Source organism: Giraffa tippelskirchi, chromosome 4 (genome assembly GCF_054371585.1).
Source record: "Giraffa tippelskirchi isolate mGirTip1 chromosome 4, T2T-mGirTip1v1.2.pri, whole genome shotgun sequence".
In the NCBI taxonomy this organism is placed as follows: Eukaryota; Metazoa; Chordata; class Mammalia; order Artiodactyla; family Giraffidae; genus Giraffa; species Giraffa tippelskirchi.
In genome coordinates this window covers 139,053,381-139,081,153 of record NC_137278.1, presented here as the reverse complement: position 1 = coordinate 139,081,153, position 27,773 = coordinate 139,053,381, and the positions used below count along the sequence as shown (strand labels likewise).

General features: G+C 37.7%; 2 protein-coding genes across 17 annotated transcripts in view; one reads left to right on the top strand and one right to left on the bottom strand.

The window, feature by feature from the left end:
• Nucleotides 1-27,773, top strand: part of PPHLN1 (periphilin 1) — a 164,152-nt gene that overhangs the window by 51,377 nt on the left and 85,002 nt on the right. For all 16 annotated transcript variants that reach the window (XM_081593692.1, XM_081593689.1, XM_081593690.1 and 13 more), the window contains one exon: nt 24,369-24,580. In XM_081593692.1, coding sequence (XP_081449818.1) covers nt 24,369-24,580 — 212 coding nt within the window. The remainder of the gene's footprint in view (nt 1-24,368; nt 24,581-27,773) is intronic.
• On the bottom strand, nt 2,285-2,666 carry LOC145546572 (large ribosomal subunit protein eL39). Its single transcript, XM_081593702.1, has one exon. The coding sequence runs from the start codon at nt 2,611-2,613 to the stop codon at nt 2,458-2,460; it is 156 nt and encodes a 51-aa protein (XP_081449828.1). The 5' UTR covers nt 2,614-2,666; the 3' UTR covers nt 2,285-2,457.

Below are 27,773 nucleotides of genomic sequence, written 5' to 3'. Positions count from 1 at the left end.
AGTTCTCTTGGTTACATACACAGGAGCGGAATTGCTGGGTCATATAGTAATGCTTTATTTAGCTTTTTGAGGAACCACCAAACTGTTTTCCGTATTAGCTGCACTGTTTTACATCCCTGCCAGCAATGTGCAAGAGTCCAAGTTTTTCCTGCATGCTCACCAACAACTCATTATGTTTCTATCATTATCATCAATCATCACCATTATTACTATTATTATTGCCATCCTGGTAAGTGTAAAGTGGTATCTCCTGGTTTTGATTTGCATTTCCCTAATGACTAGTAATGATGAACAACGCATTTCATGTGTTGTGTGCCAATAGGCCATTTGTGTATCTTCTTTGAAGAAATGTCTATTTAGTTTTTTTGTTTATTTAAAAGTTGAGCTGTTTGTCTTTTTGTTGTTGAGTTTTAGGAGTCCTTTATATATTCTGGATATTAAATCCTTTTTAGATATACAATTTGTAAGTATTTTCTCCCATTCTGTAAGTTGTTTTTTCACTTTGTGGATTGTGACCTTTTTAGATGTATAAGATGTTAAAATTTGATTAAATTTAATGTATCACCTTTTCCTTTTGTTACTAATGCTTTCGGTATTATATATGAATTCATTGCCCAAATTAAGATCATCTGAGTTGTTTTGACTTATCACCTCATTTTTTGGATTATTTCTTTACTTTCTGCTGAAAGATGTTCTAGGTCCTTCTTATACTTTCCCTGCCCCAGCCCTCAAGTCAGCAGTTTCTCTAAGGAACACAGGTTCTCTTTAGTGGAGAGTGTTTTTTTATAGCCAAGATCTGGACACACACTTTTACATCCATGTTTGTTTTTATACAGTATTTCCATATTTGACTTCATGGCCAGTATCCCTTCATCTTTTCCTAATTTTACTCCCCTTCTTCATCATTGAGAGAATTCTGGTTTTCAGTTGTTGGGAGAGACAGTCCTCCATGGGTCTCTTGCATTCCTACACATCTTACCAAGTTATGCCAAAAATGCAAGGCCCTGATCACTGTTTATCTGTCTTATTTCTCATAGCTGGGTTTGTGGTGAGCAGTCTTGAAGGATAAGGTAATGTATTCCTCTGTGTTAAAGAGCAGGCTTGCTTTGTTTTTGTTTTTTTTTTCTTTCCAGTTCTTTTAAAAGCCTTGGGCTATTCTAGGTTTTTTTTTTTTTCGATTTTTACTTATATCTTTTTTTTTAAATTGGAGTATAATTGTTTTACACTGCGGTGTCAGTTTCTGCTTTTCAGCAAAGTGAATCAGCCATACATATACATATATACTGCCTTTTTTTTGAATTTCCTTCCCATGTAGGTCACCAGCGACCACAGAGTAGAGTTCCCTGTGCTTTATAGTAGGTTGTCTTTTTTATACATAGTAGTGTATATATGTCAATCCCAGTCTCCCAATTCATAGGCTTGCTTATTGCTTGATGTAAAAATAGTGGATTTCCCAAGTTCAGTGTTCCTCAGGTGTGAGCCAGACCCACCACATGTGCCTACACCTGGGCTCATATCAGATCATCCCTGTGGGACTTGGGACCTGGAGAAACTCATGCAAACATGCCAGTGCTCATGGTGTTTGCTATGCTGGTGAATTAAATCTTTTGTGTCTTCTGCAGGCATCCTTGAGGTAGTAACAGTCTAACTCATTAGCTTGTAAGTAGGGTAAAATCTGATCTCAGACCTGAAACTAGCACCCTCGGTATTTTGCTTACATTCCAGTAAATAGTAAATCTTCTGACCCTGTCAGTCTTCTTAAACAGCTCAGCACTTCCTTTTGCAGATTGCCATCACTCCTGGGCTTCCTTGCTTTCACTCCACCTATTACTGGCAGTGGAACAATCTGTTTTATATGTTTCACATTGTAACACATTATGTACTTTTTAAATTCAATGTATGTGTGTGTGTGTGTGTGTGTGTGTATGGTAGTTCTTATTCAAATATGTTTTATTAATGGGAGTGTGGAGTCACTGGAAACTGTCAACAGAGGAAAAGAAAATGTATCAAGTTTTCTGTCATCCTCATACAATAACCCCACTCCCTGCCCATGCTCTGAAAGTTACCACTTTCTTATTTAATAGAGCCACATACCTGATAATTTGTCTTCATTTCAAGTATATCATTACCTACTACTCTTGGTTCTGTTTTTACCCAGTGATTATCTGTTTGTACAAAACATTTGTTTGTGAAATTCAAAATATGTTCGGATTTATTTCACTTTGTATTTAAGGAACATGTTATACTTTATCAAGAGTTATTGATTTAGACAGAATGAGTTTTTTTTTTTTTTTTTTTTTTTTACAGTTCCAATGTTCATATTTATTACTGAGTCTCAGATTGATAGTGAGGAAATAAGAAACATCAAGAGCCAAGCATTATAGTAGTGATGTTCTCACTGATTTGGCTGCTTAAAAAAAGGTCTTAACATGTGTGCCACTTTTTATGTGAGGCTTCTTATAGACCCAGCTTGGTTCTTCTCCAATGTCTTCTCTTGGAGTTGTACCTGATCTTATTGCCAGTTTTCATTCGAATCCATTGAGGAATGGGACGATTCTGCTTTTGTTTCTTGGCCAGGAATCGCTTGATCCTGAAAGTCTTGTGAGAAGACATGGTGAGGAGAGAACTCAACCACGCATAGGATGGCGGAGAAGAGAAAAGAGCAGAATGAGTTTTTTTTTAAAGTCATTTTTTTCCCCTGTAGAATAAACCTTAGAATAAAGTATTAAATAATACTGAAAAATATGGAAGAAGAGTGTCACCAAGTGGCCAGTATACTTTATTTTTAAATACTGTTTTTCCCCCCTGTATTCACATATGGAAAATTTTGATTTAGTACTTCAGTATTTCATACTGCATACTGATGTTTTTTAAAAAGAGTAAGTTTAATTTTTATTACAGCTTTTTTATCTTAGGTGATAATCTCTTTGACAGAGAAAAATACTGTATAATATCTTCTTTGGTTTTGTTCAGGGGTGCAAATGTTTATTGAGTGTTTGCTATGTGTAGGCCACTGTGCTTATATCACTTGCTTACAGTCGACTTAGTGAAATAGATGCACAAGTAGATAGTGTAGTGTAATAACGTGCTCAGGTTTCATCAAATGCTAAACACAAAGAAGCACTTATCCTGTACTGGGATTTTATTAAAAGTTTCCTGTAGGAGCAGATAATTTGAATAGAACCTGAGGGAAAAATCAAGTTAATCAGAAAGAGTAATGGGGACCATATTCTTACAAAGCTGTGTAAAAGCACAATGTGTAGAGCTATTAACAGGTGGTTATGTAAGAGCTGGGCAACTATGGATTAAACTATAACTAAGAAGTCTGGGCTTTATTCTATTAACTCTGATAAACTATTGAAAATTTTTAGCTTGGTAGAAAGAGAGGGGCTATGGTAATTCAGATTGTGGTTGGTCTTCAGTGTAGGGGATTACTTTTAAAGATGGCACTAGAGATAGAATAAGAAGCCATGAATATCTGAATTGGAAAAGGCGAATTGGGATGGAAGAAAAGGGTTAAATTTGATAAATGCTGAAAAATCAGCAAACTGTGGTTGGATATGATAAGAAAGAAGAGGGAAATGCCTGGATTTTTCATTTTGTTTACTGTGTGTATAATAATGTCATTATCTGAGATTGGCAGTACAGAAGGAATGGTTTCAAGGGAGGAGCTGCATTCAAAATTGAAGTTGTCCAATGAGAAGGTATATTTAGACAAGAGCAATGGACTCAGGTCAGAACCCCTACAAAACGCTTTTATGGAAGTGATGGAAGATAAAAGGTTTTTAACAGCATTAAGGGTCACTGATGTCTCTTGCAATTGAGTGTTTCAGTGATAAAAAGATAAAATATCTCCTGGGTTGGGCAGTGTCAGGATGAATGATATGTGAAGGGCATAGATTCAACCTGGGTGGATAACTTTAAAAGAAAAATAATTGGGATAGAAAGTAGGCAATGTTGTTAACTGGAGACAGGCACTGGCTAAATGGAGATCACCTAAAACATTTTTAGCTGATGAGTAACCAGCATACTTACAGATTAAAGAGAAAAAAGAGGCTGAGGGTGTAAGAAAGAAAAGGGCTAAGTGATGAAGCAGTTAAATGAGGACAAGGATGAAGACTATTGATAGAAGGGTTAACTTTTGATGGTTGGGAGGAGACAATCATATACCAAGAAAGGAAGGACAGAATTAGGGACAGGCAGATGAAGACACATTATGGGAGAGGAATCTGGGCTGGCAGTTGAGGTAGTTAGTTCATGTCTGGAGATTGCTATATTTTTTAGTCTGGGAGGTAACTCATTGAGAGTAAAAGATTTTGTACTAGGTTAAAGGACTTGGGGAGAATTATCAGGATACAGAATACTTGCTAATATGAATGAGAAATTGACCTCTCTAATGATAAGTAAAAATTTTATTAGTGCAGTTGAAGGCACAGTGGAAATCAGACTGTGTACCTGTAGGGGATCAATCTGTAGGCTCTTATAATTTCTTTCTAGGATATTGCAGCTGAACTGTATCAATAAAGAAATCACAGATATTGGAATTAATGCAGGCTTTGTCTTGGCTTATATGTTGTATCAGAATTGCCAGGAAGGAAAGTTAGTGGTTTTCATAGAGTGTTTCAAATACTGTAATTTAGGCTGGAAGCACAATGAGAATGGGGTTCATGGGTTGCTAGATAATATAAGAGACTTACAGGTATCTGTAAAGTGGAGGTGGAGTTATTGTGGGAGTGAGAAAACTGAAGGATAAGACATTGTTATAAGAAGGCAGTATTAGACTCTGATGAAGAGAACCTCTGGGTAATAAGTGGCAAAGTTTTGGATTTAGGGGAGTGGCTAAGTATTGTGGAGAGGTAAGAGGTACCTGGCCAGGGAATTGCTCCCAAGCTATACAGATGATCCCCTGAATTCTGAAAGTCACTCATGATGTGGATAGGATATGTTACAGTGCAGACTGTGTCATTGAGTGCAGGCTTTAGGAAATGTGGGAGCATTCCCAGAAGGTTGAAAATATAGGCAGTGGGGTTATGGGGGAATGCATGAATTTAAATAAAAAGTTTGTCAGTCTCTTTCTCCCTTTTCTTAGAGGATTTAGAACATAATCCTGTGCCCCATGTTCCTCAGGACTTTAAGGTAAAGTCATCAGTGTGCACTTATTACTCAGCAGATTGAGGGGAGCTAGTATTTGTGTTCCACTGCCAGGTTTCAGTTAAAGAAAGAAGTTGGAGGGATCGGTTTATGAAGAGGCTAACGTGAAAACTTTTACAAGATTGACTCAGATTTCTTTATTTTGTTACATGAGTATATACAAATACAGCCGTTAGACATAAAGGATACTTGTAATACTTACAGGTGAGTAGTTAACATATTTATCTGTAGTAATAATGCCCATATCTATTAATGGCAATAACTCATGTACTTACAGTGACCAGTTAGGGAGTATAAACAAATGCTGAGGGTCAGATTGGAGCAACTGCTACCTGGTACCAGCTGATCCTTGCTGTGTAGGAATCTATTTATTTCTGACCTCAGAAGAACTCAGAAATTGAAACAGTGTTTAATTTCTTGATTTTTCAGTGTTCACAATTAATGAAGATTTGCAGTCTTTAAAGTAGGACATTAACCTGACTCTCTGAAATGAAGAACATGTAATGGTAGCTGTCTCAGTAGTGTTTCTCAATCCTGGCTGTACTCTGAATTAGGTGTAAAGCTTAAGAAAGAGTACTCTGTAATTCCTGGTCCTCACTCTTCGAGATATGATGTAATAATTGGTGGGTAGAACCTCAATATTGATATTTTTTAAAAGCTCATCAGATATTCTAATGTGAAGCCAGACTTGAGAACTATTGATCTAATAGGTAGTATAGTGTGACAATAGCTCAGAAACCACAGGATCATGTTAACAGTGGCTTCTTGGCACCTTCTCTCATTTGTGGTAACTTCATCTTGAATCTTTATTCTTTTTTTAAAATTTTCATTTATTTTCATTTGTATGTTTTTGGCTGCAGTGGGTCTTTATTGCTGTGTGTGGGATTTCTTTAGTTGTGACGGGCAGGGGCTACTTTTTGTTGCAGTGCGTGGGCATGATTTTCTGATTGTTGTAGATTCTCTTGTTGTGGAAGCTTCCCTCGTGGCTCAGATGGTAAAGAATCTGCTTGCAATGCAAGAGACCCAGGTTCGATCCCTGTGTCGGAAGATCCCCTGGAGGAGGGCATGGCAACTCACTCCAGTACTCTTGCTTGGAGAATCCCATGGACAGAGGAACCGGGTAGGATACAGCCTATAGGGTCGCACAGAGTCTGACACGACTTAAGCCACTTAGCCCAGCATAGCACTCTTGTTGCAAAGCGCTGGCACAGTAAGTGTGGTGTGCAGGCTTAGTTACTCTATGGCATGTGGGGTCTTCCTGGACTAGGAATCAAACCCATGTCCCCTGCATTGGCAAGTGAATTCTGAACTACTAGACCCCCAGGGAAGTCCCTTGAACCTTTATTCTTGATGGCAGTTATTCCCTTTGCCCATGTTTCTCAAACTTGTGTTGGTAATAATTGCTTAGAAGCTCGTTAAAAAATGAAATTTACCAGGCTTTATCTCAAGAGATTCTGATTCAGTAAGTAGAACCTTGGAATTTGATTGTGATGCAGAGTTTGAGAAACTCTGACCTGTACTGTTTGCTGCTGATGGCAAACAAATCTGTACCTCTGGCCTTGGCTTCTTTTCTGAGCTCTACATTTTTACATCCAACTGGCTATTAGACACATTTTTCACGTGGAAATGCCAAACTTTTCATTGAAAACTTTTCATTTCATCATTCTTCCAAGACTTCTACCTCTTCTTCATGTATCTCAGGCACATAGATGGACTACTTTTCCTAGCCTTCCTACTGGCTAGGTGCGGCCTTGTGACTATCTCCAGTATAATGTGAGTAGGAGTTCTGTTTCTACACGTATTCTTTCACACACATTTACCTTTTCCTGTGTTGCGGGGTGGGCCCTGGAAGGCAGGCAGTGGCAGCAAGCATGTGACCTCGGAAGCCACATGTTGAAGTAGCAGTGTGGTCAGCCTGGGTTCTTGGATGATACATGGAGCAGAATTTCTCACCTTGGAATGCTTTTTTGTGTGTAATGAATCAACATTACATTTTTTGGTATTTTTGTTACATCAAGTTAGGCATGTTTTTTTCTTAGTAACATTAGGTACTGTTTTAGGTATTAGAGATCAAATTATGACTAAAACAGAAAAAAATCTATGTAATAACTGGGAGATCTCTGTCCATATCTCATGCTTCGAATATTTTTAACTGTAAAGATATGGTTTTGTGGAAGGAACTCTAGACTGGGTCTCCAAACATCTAATCTCAACTCTGGTACAAGACAGTTACTTGATTTTGTTGTTCAGTCACTCAGTTGTGTCCGACTGTCCGTGACCCCATGGACTATAGCAGGCGAGGCTTCCCTGTCCTTTACTGTCTCTTAGAGGTTGCTCAAACTCATGTCCATTGAGTCAGTGATGCTATCCAACCGTCTCATCCTCTCTTGCCCCCTTCTCCTCCTGCCCTCAGTCTTTCTCAGCATTAGGGTCTTTTCCAGCATTAGGGTCTTTTCCAGTGAGTCAGCTCTTTTCATCAGGTGGCCAAAGTATTGGAGCTTCAGCTTCAGCATCAGTCCTTCCAATGAATATTCAGGGTTTATTTCCTTTAGAATTGACTGGTTTGCTTTCCTTGCTGTCCAAGGGACTCTCAAAAGTCTTCTCTAGCACCACAGTTTGAAAACATCAATTTTTTGGTGCTCAGCCTTCTTCATGGTCCAACTCTCACATCTGTACATAACTACTGGAAAAACCATGGCTTTGACTATATGAACCTTTGTTGGCAAAGTGATGTCTGTTTTTTAATATGCTGCCTAGGTTAGTCATAGCTTTCCTTCCAAGGAGCAAGCATCTTTTAATTTTATGGCTGCAGTCACCATCTGCAGTGATTTTGGAGCCCAAGAAAATAAAGTCTGTCACTGTTGCCATTTTTTTTCCCCATCTATTTGCTGTGAAGTCATGGGACTAGATGCCATGATCTTAGCTTTTTGAATGTTTAAGCCAGCTCTTCACTCTCCTCTTCCACCTTCATCAAGAGACTCTTTAGTTCCTCTTTGCTTTCTGAATAAAAAGTAATATGGAAAATCCCTTTGCTCAAGTCACAGTACCCACTCGTTCTCTTGTTCCACGTTTAAAAACAGGTATGTGAGGTCTGCACTTAACTTTTCTTAACTTTGCTCAAGCAGTTACCCAGATGCTTTCTCAAAATGATTCCTGAAATTTTAATTCCTTTTTGAAGATCCTGTTCACTAGAAGTAGCCAGTATTTTGTGTGAAATATTTGAGTGTTGAATGTGGGAAGGAAAGGTGAGGTCCTGAATAAGAGGTAACTTGCTTTCTTTCTCCCTCTTCTCCCCTCCCCTTGTATTTTTGCCTCTTGCTTTGCCTGGTTTTTGCTCTTAACCAGTAAACATACATCTTTTGAAACTGAGAGGTTGATCACAATTTGTCTGGTTTGGTGTAAGGGGCTGGAATTATGTTAACAGATGAGAATCCTGAACTTTATAAATGTGCTTTTTTTTTTATTTATTTTTATTTATTTATTTATTTTTTATAAATTTATTTATTTTAGTTGGGGGCTAATTACTTTACAATATTGTAATAGTTTTTGCCATACATTGACATGAATCAGCCATGGGTTTACATGTGTTCCCCTTCCTGGACCCCCCACCCACCTCCCTCCCCATCCCATCCCTCTGGGTCATCCCATTGCCCCGGCCCTGAGCCCTTGTCTCATGCATCGAACATGGAATGGTGTTCTGTTTCACATATGATAATATACATGTTTCAATGCTATTCTCCCAGAACGTCCCACCCTCACCTTCTCCCTCAGTCCCTAAAATTGTTCTATGCATCTGTGTCTCTTATTCTGTCTCGCATATAGGGTTATCGTTACCATCTTTCAAATTCCATATATATGCATTAGTATACTGTATTGTTGTTTTTCTTTCTGGCTTACTTCACTCTGTATAATGGGCTCCAGTTTCATCCATCTCAGTAGAACCGATTCAAATGTATTTTTTTTAATGGCTGAGTAATATTCCATTGTGTATATGTACCACAGCTAAACGTGCTTTTAAAATCAGCATTCAAACTAATAAATAGGGCAGATGGTTCCAGGTTCACATTTTGAGTAAGTGTTACAGGGTATTTGTTCTTCCCATCTTACATTCTGTAGGTGACTTTGCCCCCTGTGCTTTTCCAGCATTGTGGCTGAAATGTTTGTGATGCAGCCAAAGATCTTTCCTAACTCGCAAGTTATATACTCTTTTGATAATAAAAAGCATCAGTTCCTTTAAATATATGATTTTGGGCAGAGGGACACTTCATAGTAAGCATTCTAGCTGTACTTATATTTCTTCAAGGACTCTTTTTTATTGCTCTCACTATATTTGTTGATATCCTCATTTTCAATGCAACTAGAAACTTTGTAAGGGTTTCCTTGATGGCTCAGACAGTAAAGAATCCATCTGCAATGCAGGAGACCCAGGTTTGATCCCTGGGTCAGAAAGATCCCCTGGAGACGAGTATGACTACCCACCCCAGTGTTTTTGCCTGGAGAATTACATGGACAGAGGAGCCTGGTGGACTACTGTTCATGGGGTCACAAAGAGTCAGATGGGACTGAACAACTAACATTTTCAATTTCACTAAAACTTTATAGTTTGAAAGCTTTTGATGTAAGTTTTCTTTCTGCAGTAAATGGAAGTTTGTCTTAAGTACAAAGTTTTACCCTGTGAATTATGGACTCAATTAAAACATGATCAAGTTCCCAGTATCTTGTTGTGTTCAGCATGCTTCAGGGTCATTGTTAAAGAATTGTTAAGAATTCTTTCTTAAAGTCAGGGTGATACTTGCATAAAAATGATTATACTGTACTGATGCTGAGTAATTTTAAAAAATTTATTTTGGCTATGCTTCTCAGCATGCAGGATCTTAGTTCCTTTATCAGCGATCAAACCTGTGCCCCCTGCATTGGAAACATAAAGTCTTAACCACTGGACTGCCGGGAAAGTCCCCCATATTGATGAATTTTTATGAATGAGTACTGGAACTAACACATTTTGATAGAAAAAAAAGTATAAATAGAATGGTGATATTTCTGTCAATCAGTCTGTTCTTTCCTTTTAGTTTTTTGGGGGTAAACTGACGACAATCTATAGAGATTTTTTTTTTTTGCATTCTGTATCCTAAATGACAGTTGTATATGTGAATTTAATTTATACAGTGCTTCAGGAAGTAGTTCTGTGTTTAAGAATGTCCATCTTAGATTTATTTTGCTTATGTGACTTTAAGTACTTAGATTTTCTTGTTAAAATGGGATTTTTATATCTGAAATAATTTTTAAAAAATATTTATTATTGGCTACATTGGGTCTTCGTTGCTGCACATGGGTCTTCTCCAGTTGGTTGAGCAGAGGCTAATCTATTTGTGATGCGAGGTCTTCTCATTGTGGTGGGTTCTCCTGTTGTGGAGCACAGGCTCTAGGCACATGGGCTTCAGTAGTTGTAGCATGTAGACTCAGTAGTCGTGGCATACTCCCTCCAGAGCCCGAGCTCAGCGGTTGTGGTGCATGGGTCTAGCTATGTACCACATTCCACAGTATGTGGAATCCTCCTGGATCCGGGATGGAACCTGTGTTCCCTCACATTGGTGGGTGGACTCCCATCTACTGTCCTACCCTGAAAGTCCCATCTAAAATGATTTTAAGGAATTTTAATTAATGTTCAAGAAAACAGAAATCTTATATTTCAGATAAAGGGTCATTAGTCATTAGCAATTCAGAGTTACCTTAGGGAGTTGAAGTTATATGAAGCTAGGCTAGTCTGTTTCCAGTTCAGCCTGCTCATTGTGTAGGCCTTAGTAGTTTCAGCCCTCTTTGGTAAGATCTGGACTCTGTTTTTATGTACTATCCTAATCCTGTGAAGCAGTCAAAATTATTTCTTAGTTTTTCATCCTTTCAATTGATGCTTTTGAAATTGGCAGGTACATAAAAGCAAAAGCAACCCCCAAAAGACAGACCCAGCTCTCTGGACTTCCTACTTCTCTTGTAGATCCATAATTCTACTGCGTTCTTAGCTCTCTGATGACTGAGCAGATTGCTAAAACTCAAGTTTTTTGTTCAGTTTTTCTAGATTTTTTTCAAAAGTCAAGTTAGAATTTAGTTCCTCATTTTTGGACCTAAAGGTGTTTTTTTTTTTTTTCCTTAAGAAGTGTTTCTTAAAGTAGTAGTGGTATTTTGTTGAAGTAGCAAAAACTGAGGTAAGCCTCAAAGTAATGTTATCTTTAGGTCAAACTCTATGAAATAGAAATATTTAAAAAATGATACGTCAAAGATTTTATTAGTAGAAAATATCTATTAAATATATGGTACAGAATTAAAGCCAGGAGTGAGTTTACCAAAATACAAGCTGTTAAACCAAGGGCAATGGAACACTTAAAATTTTCCTAATGATAATTATTTTGTGTTTGCTTATTCTCTAGTCATTGATAGCATTTGGTTGCATACATATAATAACAGGCACTAAAGATTAAGAAAAACTGGGGGAGAAAAAGAAACTTTACATTTTATTACAAAGGATTTTTAAAAATGTTTTATAAAAGATTTTGTTTGAATCTGTTCACTGACTTTCCTGAAGGTCAGGTAAAGAGAGTTGTATTTGGAAACAATGTTAAAGGTTGAGTTGCTTTGTTAAGGTACAGCATTTTTCTGAATAATGAAAAAGTAGATCACAAGGAAATATAGGTTGGATGATTTCTCGGTCATGATGTATGAAAAGGTTTGCCTTTGCAGAGAGTATCGTGAGGTGGAGGAAGCCAATCTTGTTGCATGGATTTCTTGGTGATCCTCTGAGATGATTACCTGACACCACATTGGTTGTGTTAGTTGACATGGCTTTCTTCTCTTGGGCGAGTAAGCGATGCTGTTTGAGTGTTCCAAAGAAATCCTTAAGATGTAATAAGGATTTTTAGACAGTAGTTGATTGTACAATTTGTTTTCCCTTAAAATAAATATTAATACTGAAAATTCTTTTTTGAAAGTAAAATTATTTGCTTTCTTAAAAAATTCTTTCATACCATTTTAAATGACAAAGAGCTATATTTTTATATTTCATGCTTTTATAGGACAATAAACATCTTTTTTTTTTTAAAGACACTAGAGCATATAACATATACAAAGTACATAAATCAAGGTATATAGTTCAGTGTGAACCGTAAGTGTAACCACAATCCAGGTTAAGAGAGAATTTTACTTGCATCTCAGAAGCTTTTTCATGCTTCTGTTCAGTTGCTTTCTTCTTCCTCTTCAAAGGTGATTGTTATTCTGACCTAAAGCGATCTTAATAGTCAGTGACAATAATTACAGTTGTTGTAACTTGTAAAAACTTTTTGTCAAAGTAAAACTAATATTCATTTAATACACTGTAATTGAAAACAGTAGAAACCTTTGTCAAAAACTTATCATGAGTAGTTTGAACAGTGTTTGTCTCCTCGAAGCAAGCATTGTTTTTATGCCTTGATGAATTGTTATACTGTGTTCTGAGTGTGAGTCAGTTTCCAATGTTTTATCCTTTGCATTTTCATTGTTGGAAATATCTCTGAGAGTTCCTTTACTGTGGATTTTTTTTATTAGCCTACTTCCTCTGGAACATCTTTATCGTTTTTGTCATAGTCCCTTTCCTTGTTTGCCTTTACCATTTTCCCTCAGGCTGTGTATCTTTTTTTTTTTTTTTCTGAATTCTGAGTGAATACAGAATTTTATTTCTCTTGTGTAAACTCATAGTGAGATTTCTGGGTTGTATGGTATGTATGTGTTGAACATTAGAGGAAGTTGTTATATTGTTTGCTAAAGTGGCTATTTTGCATTACTTCTAGCAGTGTATGAGAATTCCAGTTGCTCCACATCCTTGTTGATGCTTGGTGTTGTCAGTCCTTTCATTTTTTTATTTTTAATTTTATTGGAGTATAGTTGATATACAACATTGTGTTAGTTTCTGGTGTATAGCAAAGTGAACTGGCCATACATATACATATATTCACTCACTCCCAGACTCCCTTCCCATATAGGTCATTATAGAGCACCCAGTAGGTTTCCCTGTGCTACACAGTACGTTCCCATCAGTTATCTGTTTTATTTTTATTTTTATTTTTTTTAGTTATCTGTTTTATATACAGTAGCTGTGAATACACCAATGCATGTCTTGAAAGCAACATTGTCAACATTCCCTTGGTCACTTATTTCTTCCATAACTCCATTTATATTCAGTTTGAATTCCACTCCTACCATTACACTTTTTTCTGTTTTTTGACACAAGAAGGCAACAAAACTACATCTTTGTTGTTTGCCTGTGAACTGAATAACACATACACAGTGACTAATCCAAAAGCCTTTGAAAAATGCAGTGTGATTGGTCACTGATGATGATGATGTGCATTTGTTAGTCATGTGCTGATTTGTGGACTGAGAGCTAGCAGCTTTGCACCCATTTATATTCCTGTATGTGAAATCCAGTTGTTTCACACCATTGTCAATGCTTGGTATTGTCAGTGTTTTTTCTTTAATTTGAGTTAGTGAGTTAATACATATGATACATGTTACGTATGCTGGTAGGCATTATTCCTCTTAGTCCCATCATTTCCATTTTATAGATGAGGAAACAGGCACAGAGAGGTTAAGTAACTGCGAACCTCTCCCATGGTAACCAAATGATGGAACCAGGATTGAATCCTGACAGGCTTGTTCCAGAGCCTGTGCTCTTAACTATGGGACTGTATATAAATTAAAAGATTGAAAATAGAGTAGAAAATATTTTACTTGAAAATGTAACATAATTTGAATGTTTAGGAGAATTGAAGAAACTTTAGTGCTTGATGTTATGTGTTTTATAAAGCAACATTTTAGAATTGTTAATTGGTTCCAAGAGCTCTTGAATATTTTTTCTTGTTTCTTAGACTGATAAATTTGTGAGGGAGTGAGTGTGTTTGTACATATGTCTGTCTGTCTCGGGACTGCTGAACTTTGACGCTATTGACATTTGATGCTGGGCAGTTTTTTATTGTAGGGGGTCTGCCCTGTGCTTTGTAGGATGTTTAGCAGCACCCCTGAGCTTTACCCACTAGATGCTAGTACTATCCCCAGTTGTGAGTCAGAAATATCATGTCTTCAGATATCGCCACCTGTCCTGCTGCTGCTGCTGCTGCTGCTAAGTCGCTTCAGTCGTGTCCGACTCTGTGCGACCCCATAGACGGCAGCCCACCAGGCTCCGCCGACCCTGGGATTCTCCAGGCAAGAATACTGGAGTGGGTTGCCATGCCTTCTCCAGTGCATGAAAGGGAAAAGGGAAAGTGAAGTCACTCAGTTGTGACTGACACTTAGCGACTCCATGGACTGTAGCCTACCAGGCTCCTCCGTCCATGGGATTTTCCAGGCAGGAGTACTGGAGTGGGGTGCCATTGCCTTCTCCAAAAGTGTAATTACAGCTACTTAACTGCTCTGGGAAAGATTAGCTAAAGGTTTCTTTTTGGATTGGAAGGTTGGTGTTGGAGGGAGGTGGCATTAAGTAGTGGAAGATCAGTTTTAGAAATCTAAAATAGGGAACTTAAGAGAATATTGACATTGGAAAATAGTTATATAAGTTGTTAATAGTAGTTAAAGTGATTTACTAAATAATTGGGAAATATTTTGCTCTCCCACATGATGAATAGGAAGTATCAATGAAATGAAAGAAAAAAAAAGCTTAACTAATTTCTAATTAAAAATCAAAATTTAAAACTTTAATATTATGAAAATACTACAGTCACATTATAGAAATCATTTGTAGAGGAAAAATTTCTTGATCTTATTAGGAATAAGTTTATAGATGAAAGCATTGTTGATTTTCTGTTTAATTACATGCTTTAAAGACTCATTACATTCTCACATCAAAGAAATACAAATAAATCTATGAAAGGGTTTTGTTTCAGTATAAGGTAAAAGATACAAGGTTGCTCAATTTGTCCTTGCCATATTATCATAATTTAAAACAAACCTAAGCCTTTGTATATCTGTTTTTAACCTCATAATTTGTCATAAATTATAGTGGGTGACAAAAATTTAAGAAAATTAGAACTCAGCTGTTTCATAAAACTAATGTCATGTGCACTAGTGATACACCTTAAGGCATCCATATTATTTATGGATAACTGGATTGTTTTGATAGTCATGACTTTTTTCTCTCAGATAGAAACTCTTTGGGTTCACATTTGAAACCAAGTGCAAACTAAATTAACCAGGTGTTATGACAAGAAAAGTATCGTGCAGCATTTGGTCACATTGGGTTGAGCCTAGACAAAGAGATTTTTATAGACATATAAATAGAGGAAAAGAGAAAGGAAATTTATTGTTAAAGATGAGAAAGGCATTCTGACAGAAAAGTTTGCTATTTCAACTCTATCTAGTATTTGCTCTCTGTGTGGACCTTGAAGTCTAACCCTATTTTGTGGACTGGATTAGTATTTTTCTTTTAGGACCATTAAGTCCCTAGTAATTTCCAGCCCAACCCAAATTGTATTTTATTCATGATGAGGTTTATATACACTACCCTAATTTTCACAATTGGTCAGGATCATTTGCATATTTGATAGAAAAAATGAAAATAACTTGAGTTGTATTAAATATTTATTTAGATGACATATTTATTTGTCCTCCATTGATTTAGCTTCATATCCTTCATCTATTTCTTATTGGTATTTTCAGAAAATTTCTTCAATGGTCTGTCAGCATTCATTAAATTATTAAAAACTGATATTTAAGATACTGCCATCTGATGTTGAAGTTTTCACCCTTAATTGGAAAGTCACTTTAAATCTAATTAAATTTCAACTTTAGGCACTTTTTTTGGATGTAATATAAACTTAGTATTTTGATACACAGTAGTTTCTTCTTATAGACTTATAATTATTATTATTTTTAATATATATATATAGAGAGAGACAGACAGACAGACAGGGACGGACAGAGAGGTCTGTTTTTCCTATCCCTTCCTTCCAAACATTTAGCTTTTTAATCAGTCTGAATTTGTCATGGCATATGTTAAAAGGAAGAGAATCAGTCACTCTCTTCCCCATGTTGTCTCAAAGTTTGGTAAAATATTTTATAACTTGAGATAGTCCGTGTGTTTGAGGGAAGCTTAAAAATGAGATAACTGATATATTTTCTACGGTTCTTTGCATATGTTTTCTGCAATAGGAACCTAACTTTCACAAGCTGAAACCACTTCCCTCCTAATTCATTGGTTCTTGAGATGAGTTCTGGGCCTACTTCTTGCTTCTTATCACCTTCTCCAAGCCACAGTTCCAATGTCATCTGTGAACTTCTCCATTTGTACCACCCTGTCCTCGTCTCTGTATTCTTTGATGAATTTTCAGGATCCCATGGCTTCCCTGGTGGCTCAGTGGTAAAGAATCTGCCTGCCAATGCAGGAGACATGGGTTCAAACCTTAGGTTGGGAGGATCCCCTGGAGAAGGAAATGGGAACCCACTCCAGTATTCTTGCCTGGGAAATCCCATGGACAGAGGGAGGGGCCCGGTGGGCTACAGTCCATGGGGTCGCAAAACAGTTGGACACAACTTAATGACTAAACAACAAATTCTTTGTTTCTGGATTATTATAGTTTCTGGCACACAGTCTTCTCCTCCATCCCTCTCTGTTTTGATTTGGTGATACTTTCAGCTAACATCAGTCTTGTGTTTTTCAACTCTTCTGTTTAGCTGTCCACTGGCATGGTCAAACCCCTAGAATCGTCATCACTGAAAAATGTTCTGCCTCTGTCATGAGCTCTGAGTTACTGTTTTTGACTTGTTATTGTTGTTCAGTCACTAAGTTGTGTCTGACTCTTTGCAGCCCCGTGGACTGCAGCATGCCCAGCTCCCCTGTCCTTTGCTATCTCCCAGAGTTTGCTCAAATTCATGTTCATTGACTTGGTGATGCTGTCTAACCATCTCATCTGCCACCCCCTTCTGCCTTCAATCTTTCCGGCATCAGGGTCTTTTCCAATGAGTCGGCTCTTCGCATCAGGTGGCCAAAGTATTGGAACTTCACCTTCAGCAACAGTCCTTCCAATGAATATTCAGGGTTGATTCCCTTTAGGATTGACTGGTTTGATCTCCTTGTAGTCCAGGAGACTCTCAAGAGTCTTCTCCAGCACCACAGTTTGAAAACATCAGTTCTTCGGTGCTCAGCCTTCTTTATGGTTCAACTCTCATATCCATATACATGACTACTGGGAAAATCATAGATTTGACTATACTATATGGACCTTGGTTGGCAAACTGATGTCTCTGCTTTTAATATGCTGTCTAGGTTTGTTATAACTTTCCTTCCAGGGAGCTGATGTCCTTTAATTCATGGTTGCAGTTACCATCTGCCATGATTTTGGAGCCCAGGAAAATAAATTCTGTCACTGCTTCCAGTTTTTCCCCATCTATTTGCCATGAAGTAATGAGACCAGATGCCATGATCTTCTTTCTTTTAATGTTGAGTTTCAGGCCAGCTTTTTCACTCTCCTCTTTCACTTTCATCAAGAGGCTCTTGAGTTCCTCTTCACTTTCTGCCATTAGAGTGGTATCATCTGCATATCTGAGGTTGCTGATATTTCTCCCAGCAGTCTTGATCCCAGCTAATGATTCATCCATCCTGGCATTTCACATTTTGTACTCTGCATAGAAGGTAAATAATCAGGATGATAATATACAGCCTTGTTGTACTCCTTGCCCAATTTTGAACCTGTCCTCTTTTCCATATCCCAGTCTGTTACTTCTTGAGCTGTGTACAAGTTTCTCAGGAGACAGGTAAGGTGGTCTGGTACTCCCATCTCTTTCCAAGAATTTCCCACCATTTTGTGATTCACACGGTCATAGGCCTTAGCATAGTCAGTGAAGCAGAAGTAGATGTAGATGTTTTTTGGAATTCTTTTGCATTCTCCATGATCCAGTGGATGGTGGCAGTTTGATTTCTGGCTACTCTGCCTTTTCTTAACCCAGTTTATACATGTGGCAGTTCTCGGTTCACATACTGCTGAAGTCTAGCTTGAAGGATTTTGAGCATAACCTTGCTAGCATGTGAAATGCATGCAGTTGTACAGTAGATTGGGCATTCTTTGGCATTGCCCTTCTTTGGGATTGGAATGAAAACTGACCTTTTCCAGTCCTGTGGCCACTGCTGAATTGTCCAGATTTGCTGACATTGAGTGCAGCACTTTAACAGTGTCATCATTTAGGATTTAAACTAGCTCAACTGGAATTCCATCACACCACTAGCTTTGTTCGTAGAAATGCTTCCCTGACTTAGAGATACCATGCTGCTGCTGCTGAGTCACTTCAGTTGTGTCCGACTCTGTGTGACCCCATAGACGGCAGCCCACCAGGCTCCGCCGTCCCTGGGATTCTCCAGGCAAGAATACTGGAGTGGGTTGCCATTTCCTTCTCCAGTGCATGAAAGGAAAAAGTGAAAGTGAAGTCGCTCAGTTGTGTCTGACTCTTAGCAACCCCACGGACTGTAGCCCACCAGGCTCCTCCGTCCATGAGATTTTCCAGGCAAGAGTAATGGAGTGGGGTGCCATTGGCTTCTCCATAGAGATACCATAGTTGTATGTAAAAAACTCTGACATGTCAGTGAGGTTGTCTAGTTCAGTTCAGTTCAGTTCAGTCGCTCAGTCGTGTCTGACTCTTTGCGACTCCACGAACCACAGCACGCCAGGCCTCTCCATCCATCACCAACTTCTTGAGTCCACACAAACCCATGTCCATCGAGTCGATATGCCATCCAGCCATCTCATCCTCTGTCGTCCCCTTCTCCTCCTGTCCTCTCTCTTTCCCAGCATCAGGGTCTTTTCCAGTGAGTCAGCTCTTCGCATCAGGTGGCCAAAGTATTAGAGTTTCAGCTTCAACATCAGTCCTTCCAATGGACACCCAGAACTGATCTCCTTTAGGATGAACTGGTTGGATCTCCTTGCAGTCCAAGGGACTCTCAAAAGTCTTCTCCAACACCACAGTTCAAAAGCATCAATTCTTCGGCACTCAGCTTTCTTCACAGTCCAGCTCTCACATCCATACATGACCACTGGAAAAACCATAGCCTTGACTAGACGGACCTTTGTTTGCAAAGTAATGTCTCTGCTTTTAAATATGCTATCTAGGTTGTTCATAACTTTCCTTCCAAGGAGTAAGCGTCTTTTAATTTCATGGCTGCAGTCACCATCTGCAGTGATTTTGGAGCCCAGAAAAATAAAGTCAGCCACTGTTTCCACTGTTTCCCCATCTATCTGCCATGAAGTGATGGGACTGGATGCCATGATCTTAGTTTTCTGAATGTTGAGCTTTAAGCCATCTTTTTCACTCTCCTCTTTCACTTTCATCACGAGGCTGTTTAGTTCTTCACTTTCTGCCATAGGGGTGGTGTCATCTGCATATCTGAGGTTATTGATATTTCTCCCGGCAATCTTGATTCCAGCTTGTGCTTCATCCAGCCCAGCATTTCTCATGATGTACTCTGCATATAAGTTAAATAAGCAGGGTGACAATATACAGCCTTGACGTACTCCTTTTCCTATTTGGAACCAGTCTGTTGTTCCATGTCCAGTTCTGTTGCTTCCTGACCTGCATACAGTTTTCTCAAGAGACAGGTCAGATGGTCTGGTATTCCTATCTCTTTCAGGATTTTCCACAGTTTATTGTGATCCACACAGTCAAAGGCTTTGGCATAGTCAATAAAGCAGAAATAGATGTTTTTCTGATACTCTGTTGCTTTTTCGATGATCCAGCAGATGTTGGCAATTTGATCTCCGGTTCCCCTGCCTTTTCTCAAACCAGCTTGAACATCTAGTTCAGTCCTTCTCAAAGTTTTGTGTGCCTCAGAATCATCTGGAGGGCCTGAATGCTTGGTCTCACTTCCAGAGATTCTGACTCAGTAGGTGGGTTTGATGCTCTGAATTTGTACTTCTGTCACCTCCTCAAGGTTTCAATGCAGGTCTGGGGACTGGCACTTTGAGGAACACTGCTCAAATTAATACTTTTCCCCAAAGGACAAATAATTTCCACTCTGCCTTAAGCCTCTGTTCATGTCCTTACTTTCTTTACTTTGTATTGATGACTTCTAGAAATATGTTAGGGCTTCTATGATAGCTAAGTTGATAAAGAATCCACCTGCAGTGAAGGAAACCCCAGTTCAATTCTTGGGTCAGGAAGATAGGCTGGAGAAGGGATAGGCTACCTACTCCAGTATTCTTGGGGTTCCCTCGTGGCTCAGCTGATAAAGAATCTACCTGCAATGTGGGAGACCTGGGTTTGATCCCTGGGTTGGGAAGATCCCCTGGAAAAGGGAAAGGCTACCAACTCCAGTATTCTGGCCTGGAGAATTCCATGGATTGTGTAGTCCATGGAGTTACAAAGAGTCGGACACGACTGAGTGACTTTCACTTTTATGGCATAAGCAACAGAAATATGTTACTGAGACAAAGAACTTCTGAAGAGAGATTTCTCGTGCTTTCTCTTGAAATGAGAATTTTCCTCTGTGTCCTTTCATGTTCTCTCTTCTTTCCTTCTATGCTTTTCTCTTCTACTTAGTTCCCTTGTCCCATTTTCTCCTGGTGATTTTTGGCTCCTTCTTTATCAGTTAGCATTTCAGTGTCTTGAATTATCAGTTTCTCCCTCCATAAGAAATTAGTGTTTTCCCCTCAGCTTCCAAATATATCCAGGATTCCCTCATAGTTCAGTTGGTAAAGCATCCGCCTGCAATGCAGGAGACCCCGGTTCGATTGCTGGGTCGGGAAGATCTGCTGGAGAAGGGATAGGCTACCCACTCCAGTATTCTTGGGCTTCCCTTGTGACTCAGCTGGTAAAGAATTCGCCTACAATGTGGGAGACCTGGCTGGGTTCGATCCCTGGGTTGGGAAGGTCCCCTGGAGAAGGGAAAGGCTACCCGCTGCAGTATTTCTGGCCTGGAGAATTCCATGGACTATATAGTCCATGGGGTCACAAAGAGTCGGACAGGACTGAGCGACTTTCACTTTCACTTTCCAAATATACCCAGTTAAGCCCCTTTTCTCAGAGCATTGTCCCAATTCTCTTCCTTCTTCCCTCTGCCAAACTTTTTTATTTGGAAGAAAAGTGATAGTTTAATCCCTTTAGTAGATATAGTTTCTTATAGTCTGATTTGGTTTCCAGAGTTTCACTGGTCAGCTCACTCACTGGTCATGTGACTTTTAGGTTTTAAATACAAAGATCTCTTCCAGTTTCTGCAGTATTTGATATTAATTATCTTTTCTCTTTTTGAAAGTTTCTTCCTTTGTTTTTCAGTTACAGCTTTTTAAACTTTTCACTGTTCTTGTTTGCATATCCTTTAGTCCTTCTCTGCTTTTTCTTGAAACTTGGACTGGTTTTCCCAAACATCTAAATTTGTGCTGTTTAGTATGGGAGCCACTAGCTAAATGTGCCTATTGAGCACTTGAAATGTGATCAGTTCAGTCTGAGATATTGTGTAAATATAAAATACACACTTGATTTTCTAGATGTAAGATGAAAAAGAATATAAAATATCTCACTAAATTTTAAAATATTGGTTACATGTTGATAATATTTTGAGTATATTGGGTTAAGTAAAATATTGCTAAAATTCACCTGTTTCTCTTTACTTTTGAACTCTAACTACATCATCTGTGGCTTGATTATGTTTCTCTTAGACAGTGTTGATCTAAATTTTAACTTTTCTTAAAGACTTCTTGGTCAGTTTTTCATCTATTAATATATACTTCTCTTCTGAATAATAGTACAAACTTCTGGAACATTTCCTCCCCATACCCACAGTTAGATACTAAGCTTCTTCAGGGCCAGAATAATTCTCCATAGTGCCTTTTATATATTGGGACATAGATACATAGATATGAAAAAAATATGTATAAATATGCATGTGAATAAATGACTTGGGTAAAGTAGTACCATATGCTTATGGTAGATGATGTTTTTGTTTAATCTGATGATCAGTAGGAGAGGTTGATGTGAAGGAGAGGAGAGATGTTATTCTGCTCTGAGATTTTAAAATCTGACATGTACTTACTTCCCCCATGTGTATCTTTAGCCACCCCAAGCCACTGATGGCCCTGAATTGTGCTGTTGTGATTTTACTGCCATCTGGTGTCAGGATTAGGAAACTGTAATTCAGCATTTCATGTTTCCTTTCCCTCCAGAGAAAACAGGCTGTCTTTCCTCTGAATGTGGCCTTGTTCTTCTCCATTTCCTGAGTAAGTTATCGGGAAGAGCTCATTGACTTTCACTGTAGGAAATCTTTATTCTCCTTCTTGGAGCACTCTCTCATTTCCTTCCCTGATCACTTACTCTCCTGTCCCTCATGTTCTTGTGGCTTCTCACTCTCCTATTCTTCTCAGACAGCCCATTTCCTTCTCAGTGTGGTAGTTTTCTAGCCCTAGATCTAGGCCTTCTGCTTTTTATCCTTTGATTTCATCTATACCACAGGTTTTAAATACTGCCTATTTATAGACAAGTTTATAATTATAACCAGAAACCTGTTCTGGTCTTGTCACCAGTATCTGTAGTTGCTTACCAGACTGTTACATGAGCATCTGAAAGATAGCATGATTGAATCTAAATGTGGCTCTCCCACCCTGTACCTATTTCTCAGGTCTGCTTTCTCATTTCTGTAATCCACTGTGCCAGAATTTGATATCATCTTGGCATCCGCCGTCTCTCACACACAAAAGTCAAACATTTACCTTGTCCCATTGAGTCTACAACACTGCTTTCTTGTGCATGTTGAATTTGTGATGCTTCCCCTGCTTCCACCTTATCTAAATCACCACTGCCTCTTGCCTGAACTAAGAATGCTCCTAACTGGTCTCCCAGCACACGCTACTGGCTGCACATTTCGTCTATACATTTAGTACCAGCCTCTCCCACTAGCCTGAGAGTTCCATGATGGCAGAGACTACATGTATGTGGTTCACCTTTGAGTGCCCAGCACCAGGTAGTTCCTAAAATCTGTGTAACACATATACAGCTACTTACTTCAGCTCTCAGTGATTTTACTGTGACTCTATAGTTTTAGTGGCTTATTTCAGTATTAGTATTTTGTCTGAGTTCATTTATCATAATGAGTTTTAACTGTTTTCTACTTCTGCACAGCGGAGCTTCATTATATCTGTAAAGACAATATAGTTTGAGCATTAATTGTTAATGACAACAATCTGGTTACATATTAAGGATTACCAGTCAGTATGCTGAAATTACTTTCTGAGCATTTGAAATTTCATGGCAATTGGCTCATCTTTTTATCATTCTTCTGTCTAGAGTGTAATGTTCTTTAATTTCAGTATGGAGGTATATTTGCTAAATCATTTAAAACCTGTTTGACTCCAAGTGTTCTTTTAAATAGAAACTTGTGTCTCAATACTTTTATTAATTTTAATTTGCTTTGATGTTTTAATGATAGTTTTGCTTTATAAATCTTTATTACTTGGGCTTGCTTTCTGCTTTGAGTTGATGATATTGCTTAACAAGGCAGTTTAATTTGTATAAGTAAAGATGATATAAAAAGTTGGTATTTAGAGATGGGAAACAATCTGTTATAAATTCAGAGAGCAAGGATTTAATAAGTATATACCATGATTTCTCAACCTTGGCATTGTTAACACTTTGGATTGCATCATTTTTTACTCTGCATGTGTGGGAGCTGTTCTGGGCATCGTAGCATTTTGGTAGCATCCTGCTATCAGTTGCATTCCCATCTCTCCAATTGTAACAACAAAAGTGTCTGTAAACGCTGCCAGATTACCATGGGGCAGGGTAGTGGGGAATTGCACCAGTTGAAAAGTGTTGAAATGCTATGCTTAGATGAGGATAATAGGCCAAGAACTGTCTCACTGGGGAAATCTTTGGCATTTTCTAGGAGTCTTTGAGAGAGTAGTAGCTGTGTGGTGTGTTGTTAGTAGTAAACAGAAATAGAAACTATATGACTATGTTTTTCACATGTATAAATTTTTGTGCTTGCTTAAAATAAGTAGCTTTTGCACATAACCACCTGGTTAACCAAACTAAAAGAATGCTGTATTCTAAATCATATGTCACTGATAAAGCTTCATTTTATCGACTGATTTCAGAAGGTAGGTGGTTGTAGAAAAAGGGAACAAAAATTACAACATAAAGAGTGGCTTATAACCAGAGCTTTTGCTATTTGTTCTTATGGATAGAGAGTATAAGAGATAATTAATTTATTTATTTTTACTTCAAAGGGACATGAGAGACAGCTTTAGAAGAAAAAGTTTCTACTCCTCCCATTATGTGAGAGACCGGTCACCTCATAAAAGAGACACTCCTTTTTTCAGAGAATCGCCCGTAGGCCGAAAGGATTCTCCACACAGCAGATCTGGCTCCAGTGTCAGCAGTAGAAGTTACTCTCCAGAAAGAAGCAAAACTTATTCTTTCCATCAGTCTCAACATAGAAGTATGTATTTTTAAGAGTTCTCCTTTTTGTTTTTTTTGCAGCCTCCAGTGGTCAGAATATACCGAGTCAGATAGCCTTATATGTGTTATTAGATATATATATTATTTTTAACTCTTTATTTGAAAATTTTCAAACTTACAGGAAAGTAGAATAGTATAATGAATGTCATAACACGTCTTGGAACCATTTCAAGTTGCAGTGCACATGATATTTTACTTATAATTCTTCAGTGTAGAGGAGGTGTGTTTGTAATCATGTTGGTGCGTCACACACTCCTATATGTTCTGCTAATTCCTGGGTTGATCCAACCTCCTTTAACCTTCTGTCACTGGGGGAAATCATTTATATTTTTCATGAAAAATATTAGTGGTTCCCCTAAATATAAGGTATAGCCTTACAGAATTTAGAGCTAAAACCTACCTTTGATTCATTCTTTGCCAACCTCCAATTTGTTTTTTTTTTTAAATTTGAAGTGCTCAGACCTGCATGGTATTCAGTGCATGTCATCGTGGCCCAGTTGCTCAGTATTGGTTGGAATAAATAAATGAAGCAACTTTTGGGTAAAATTTTCCTGTATTATCATTCTAGACTCTACCACCTGCAGTTGCGCTCGTTCACAAAACAGTTCCTCATGCCTTCTATATCCAGGGTGTTATGTTAGAACAATGTCTCTGTCACCAAGGAATTAGAATGTATATGTATTTTCCCACAACTAATGGCAAGTTTATCAATATATAAATATGACATGTAAAGTATAACTTTGATGTAAGACTTGATACTTTGTAAATGAGTTAACGTGACATAAGCAGGTCTAGGTAAGAGATTCTCACTCTGGGGATGGAAGAGCATGCCATGGAGGAAATCATATTTGGACTCATCTTTTAGTTCAGACTTGTACAAGTAGAGAAGTATCTTCTAGGTGGAAGGAATTATAAGCCAACATACAGAAATCAGAAATTTATTCTTTTTTTTCCTTCCTTTTAACTTTTTTTCCAAATAATAAGATTTTTAGTTTAAGAATGTTCGCTTAAGATCATTAGATTGTCTCCATTGTAGCTGTTGCTGGATTCCTTTATTTAACAAACATTGATCACTTGTCTGCTATTTCCAGAGCTAGGTAGAGTGGGGCTTCCAAAAAACATATTTTGGATATATGTGTATGAATGGCCTTGCGGAAGGTAAGAATCCCATTTGAAGGTTTTAAAACAACTATAGTCACTCAACACATGCCTGATTGCTTAAAATATTCTTGGAATAGTTCCAGGTAATTGAGACTTTTACTGTGGAGTTCAGTGTTAAAAGTTTGGTAACTTCTCCTTTCCTTCACTTCCTTCCTCTCCCCTCACCCTTCAAGGAGATAAACAGTCTCTAAGTCTAATGTATGCTCACGTGCACAGACGTAAATCCAAAATTAGCCAGATGCCTTCTAGGGACACATGTTTTCAGATGTGTGTGACTTAAATCCAGATCTATTAGTAATTTGATTAAGAGGAAGACCGTGTCTTTAGAAACAGATTTGAAGCCTTTTAAACAAAACTAGTAAAGTGGAAGCTGGAGATCTTTCCTTAGATTTTGTAGAGAAGCTGTTAAGTTATTTAAATCATTGGTGAATTAGCCTTGTTTTTTCCATTTTTCCTCCAAAACAGATTTCTAGGGAGGTATCTTCAATCTGCATTTGGTCTGGTAGGTAGTGGCCAAAACAAAATCTTGAGATGCAATGTGGAGCCACAATGTGATGCTCCAGTCTGTGTGTCTTTGATATGCTTTCCCTATCCTTTCAGGTCTAATAGGTTTAATATGTTGCAATGATGGAAAGATAACAGAAATTGGGAGACTAAAATCTGGTGTGAATTAAAACAAATAGAGTGTACAACTTTGTTAATGCCTTCATGTTTATTTTCTTAAGTCATTTAACTTTGAAAGTGAAGTTCTTCAGTCAAGAAAAAAGTTTTTTTTTTTCCCTGGGAAGGTTCTCTTTACAGATTGCTTTGGTTGATTCCTCAGCTATTGGGGCTGAACTGTTACGATGTTTTTCTTTACTCCTTTCATTAAATAGTTTTCAGAACAGTTACATGAGATAATCTTCCAAAAAGTTAACAAAGTCTTATTTTAAACAATAAATGGAAAAAGTAATTTTTATTTTACATATTTGTGGTACTGGTTTTTGCTTTAAATATAAATCTCTGAAATATTGATTGTACCTTGCGTTTATTCAAAAAATAAAAAAAAAAGAGCTGAGAAATGTGGTCCTTCAATTATCAGTCACTTAAACTGGGCTAATTTACCAGTAGTGGGTTAATTTAGTTTTCCAATAGAAATTGAAACTTTGCCAGAGATTTTAAATGTTTCTGTAAGTAACAGGTAAAAATAATTTTCTTATTCCGTATGCTCTCATTTTGTTAATTTTCTAACGTATAATGTTTTGCTTCTTTTCATACTTTTCAGAGAAATTTTACTCATTTTAAGGATCACTAATAATTTGTCCATGGCAATCATTTTAGAACTAATTTTTCATAATTCTTCTGTGCATTTAGTGTATCTCTTATGTGCTTAATTATAAGTCACAATGATTGTTACTTTTTCATCTCAGTTGCTTATTTCCTGTTTTGTGCACACATGTCCATACATGTTATTTAATTACATTTTTTCTTAGTGTTTTGAGTTAAATCCTATGGAACTTTGTACTACCATAGGCTGATTATCTTTGTAAATCAAACTGTCTGCATCTGTGTTCACATTTAAGAATTTTCTGCCCATAAGTTAAGTGGACTAACCTGATCATAGCTGTGACTATGATATATGATAATATTTTTTTTCCTTATTATTGTTCATATTTACATGCTAACAGTGTAGGTTGTCCTGGTTAGCCTCATATCCTTTCCCCTTGTTTATTATACTATTATAGTTAAAATTGTTTTGTTATATATATCATTTATATTTTTACTTGAAGTTTATTTTTATTCTAAGTAATATAACCAGACATTCCCTGTTTGTCAGCTCTTAGATATGTATTTCCTTTTTCTTTCCCCTCTCTCTGATGAATCTCATTGTTTTCCTATCTTATACTTTTGCTATTTACCTTCTGTTTAGGATAATAGTGTTAATAATAACACCAGAGTCTCCCATATCGGTATGGGAGACTTTTTGTTAAAGTACTTCCCATGAAGTTTTCTACATCACAGGCTAATCTTTC

Coding starts and splice junctions, on each gene's coding strand:
- LOC145546572 (XM_081593702.1), bottom strand. CDS start 2,613: ATGTCTTCTCACAAGACTTTCAGGATCAAGCGATTCCTGGCCAAGAAA.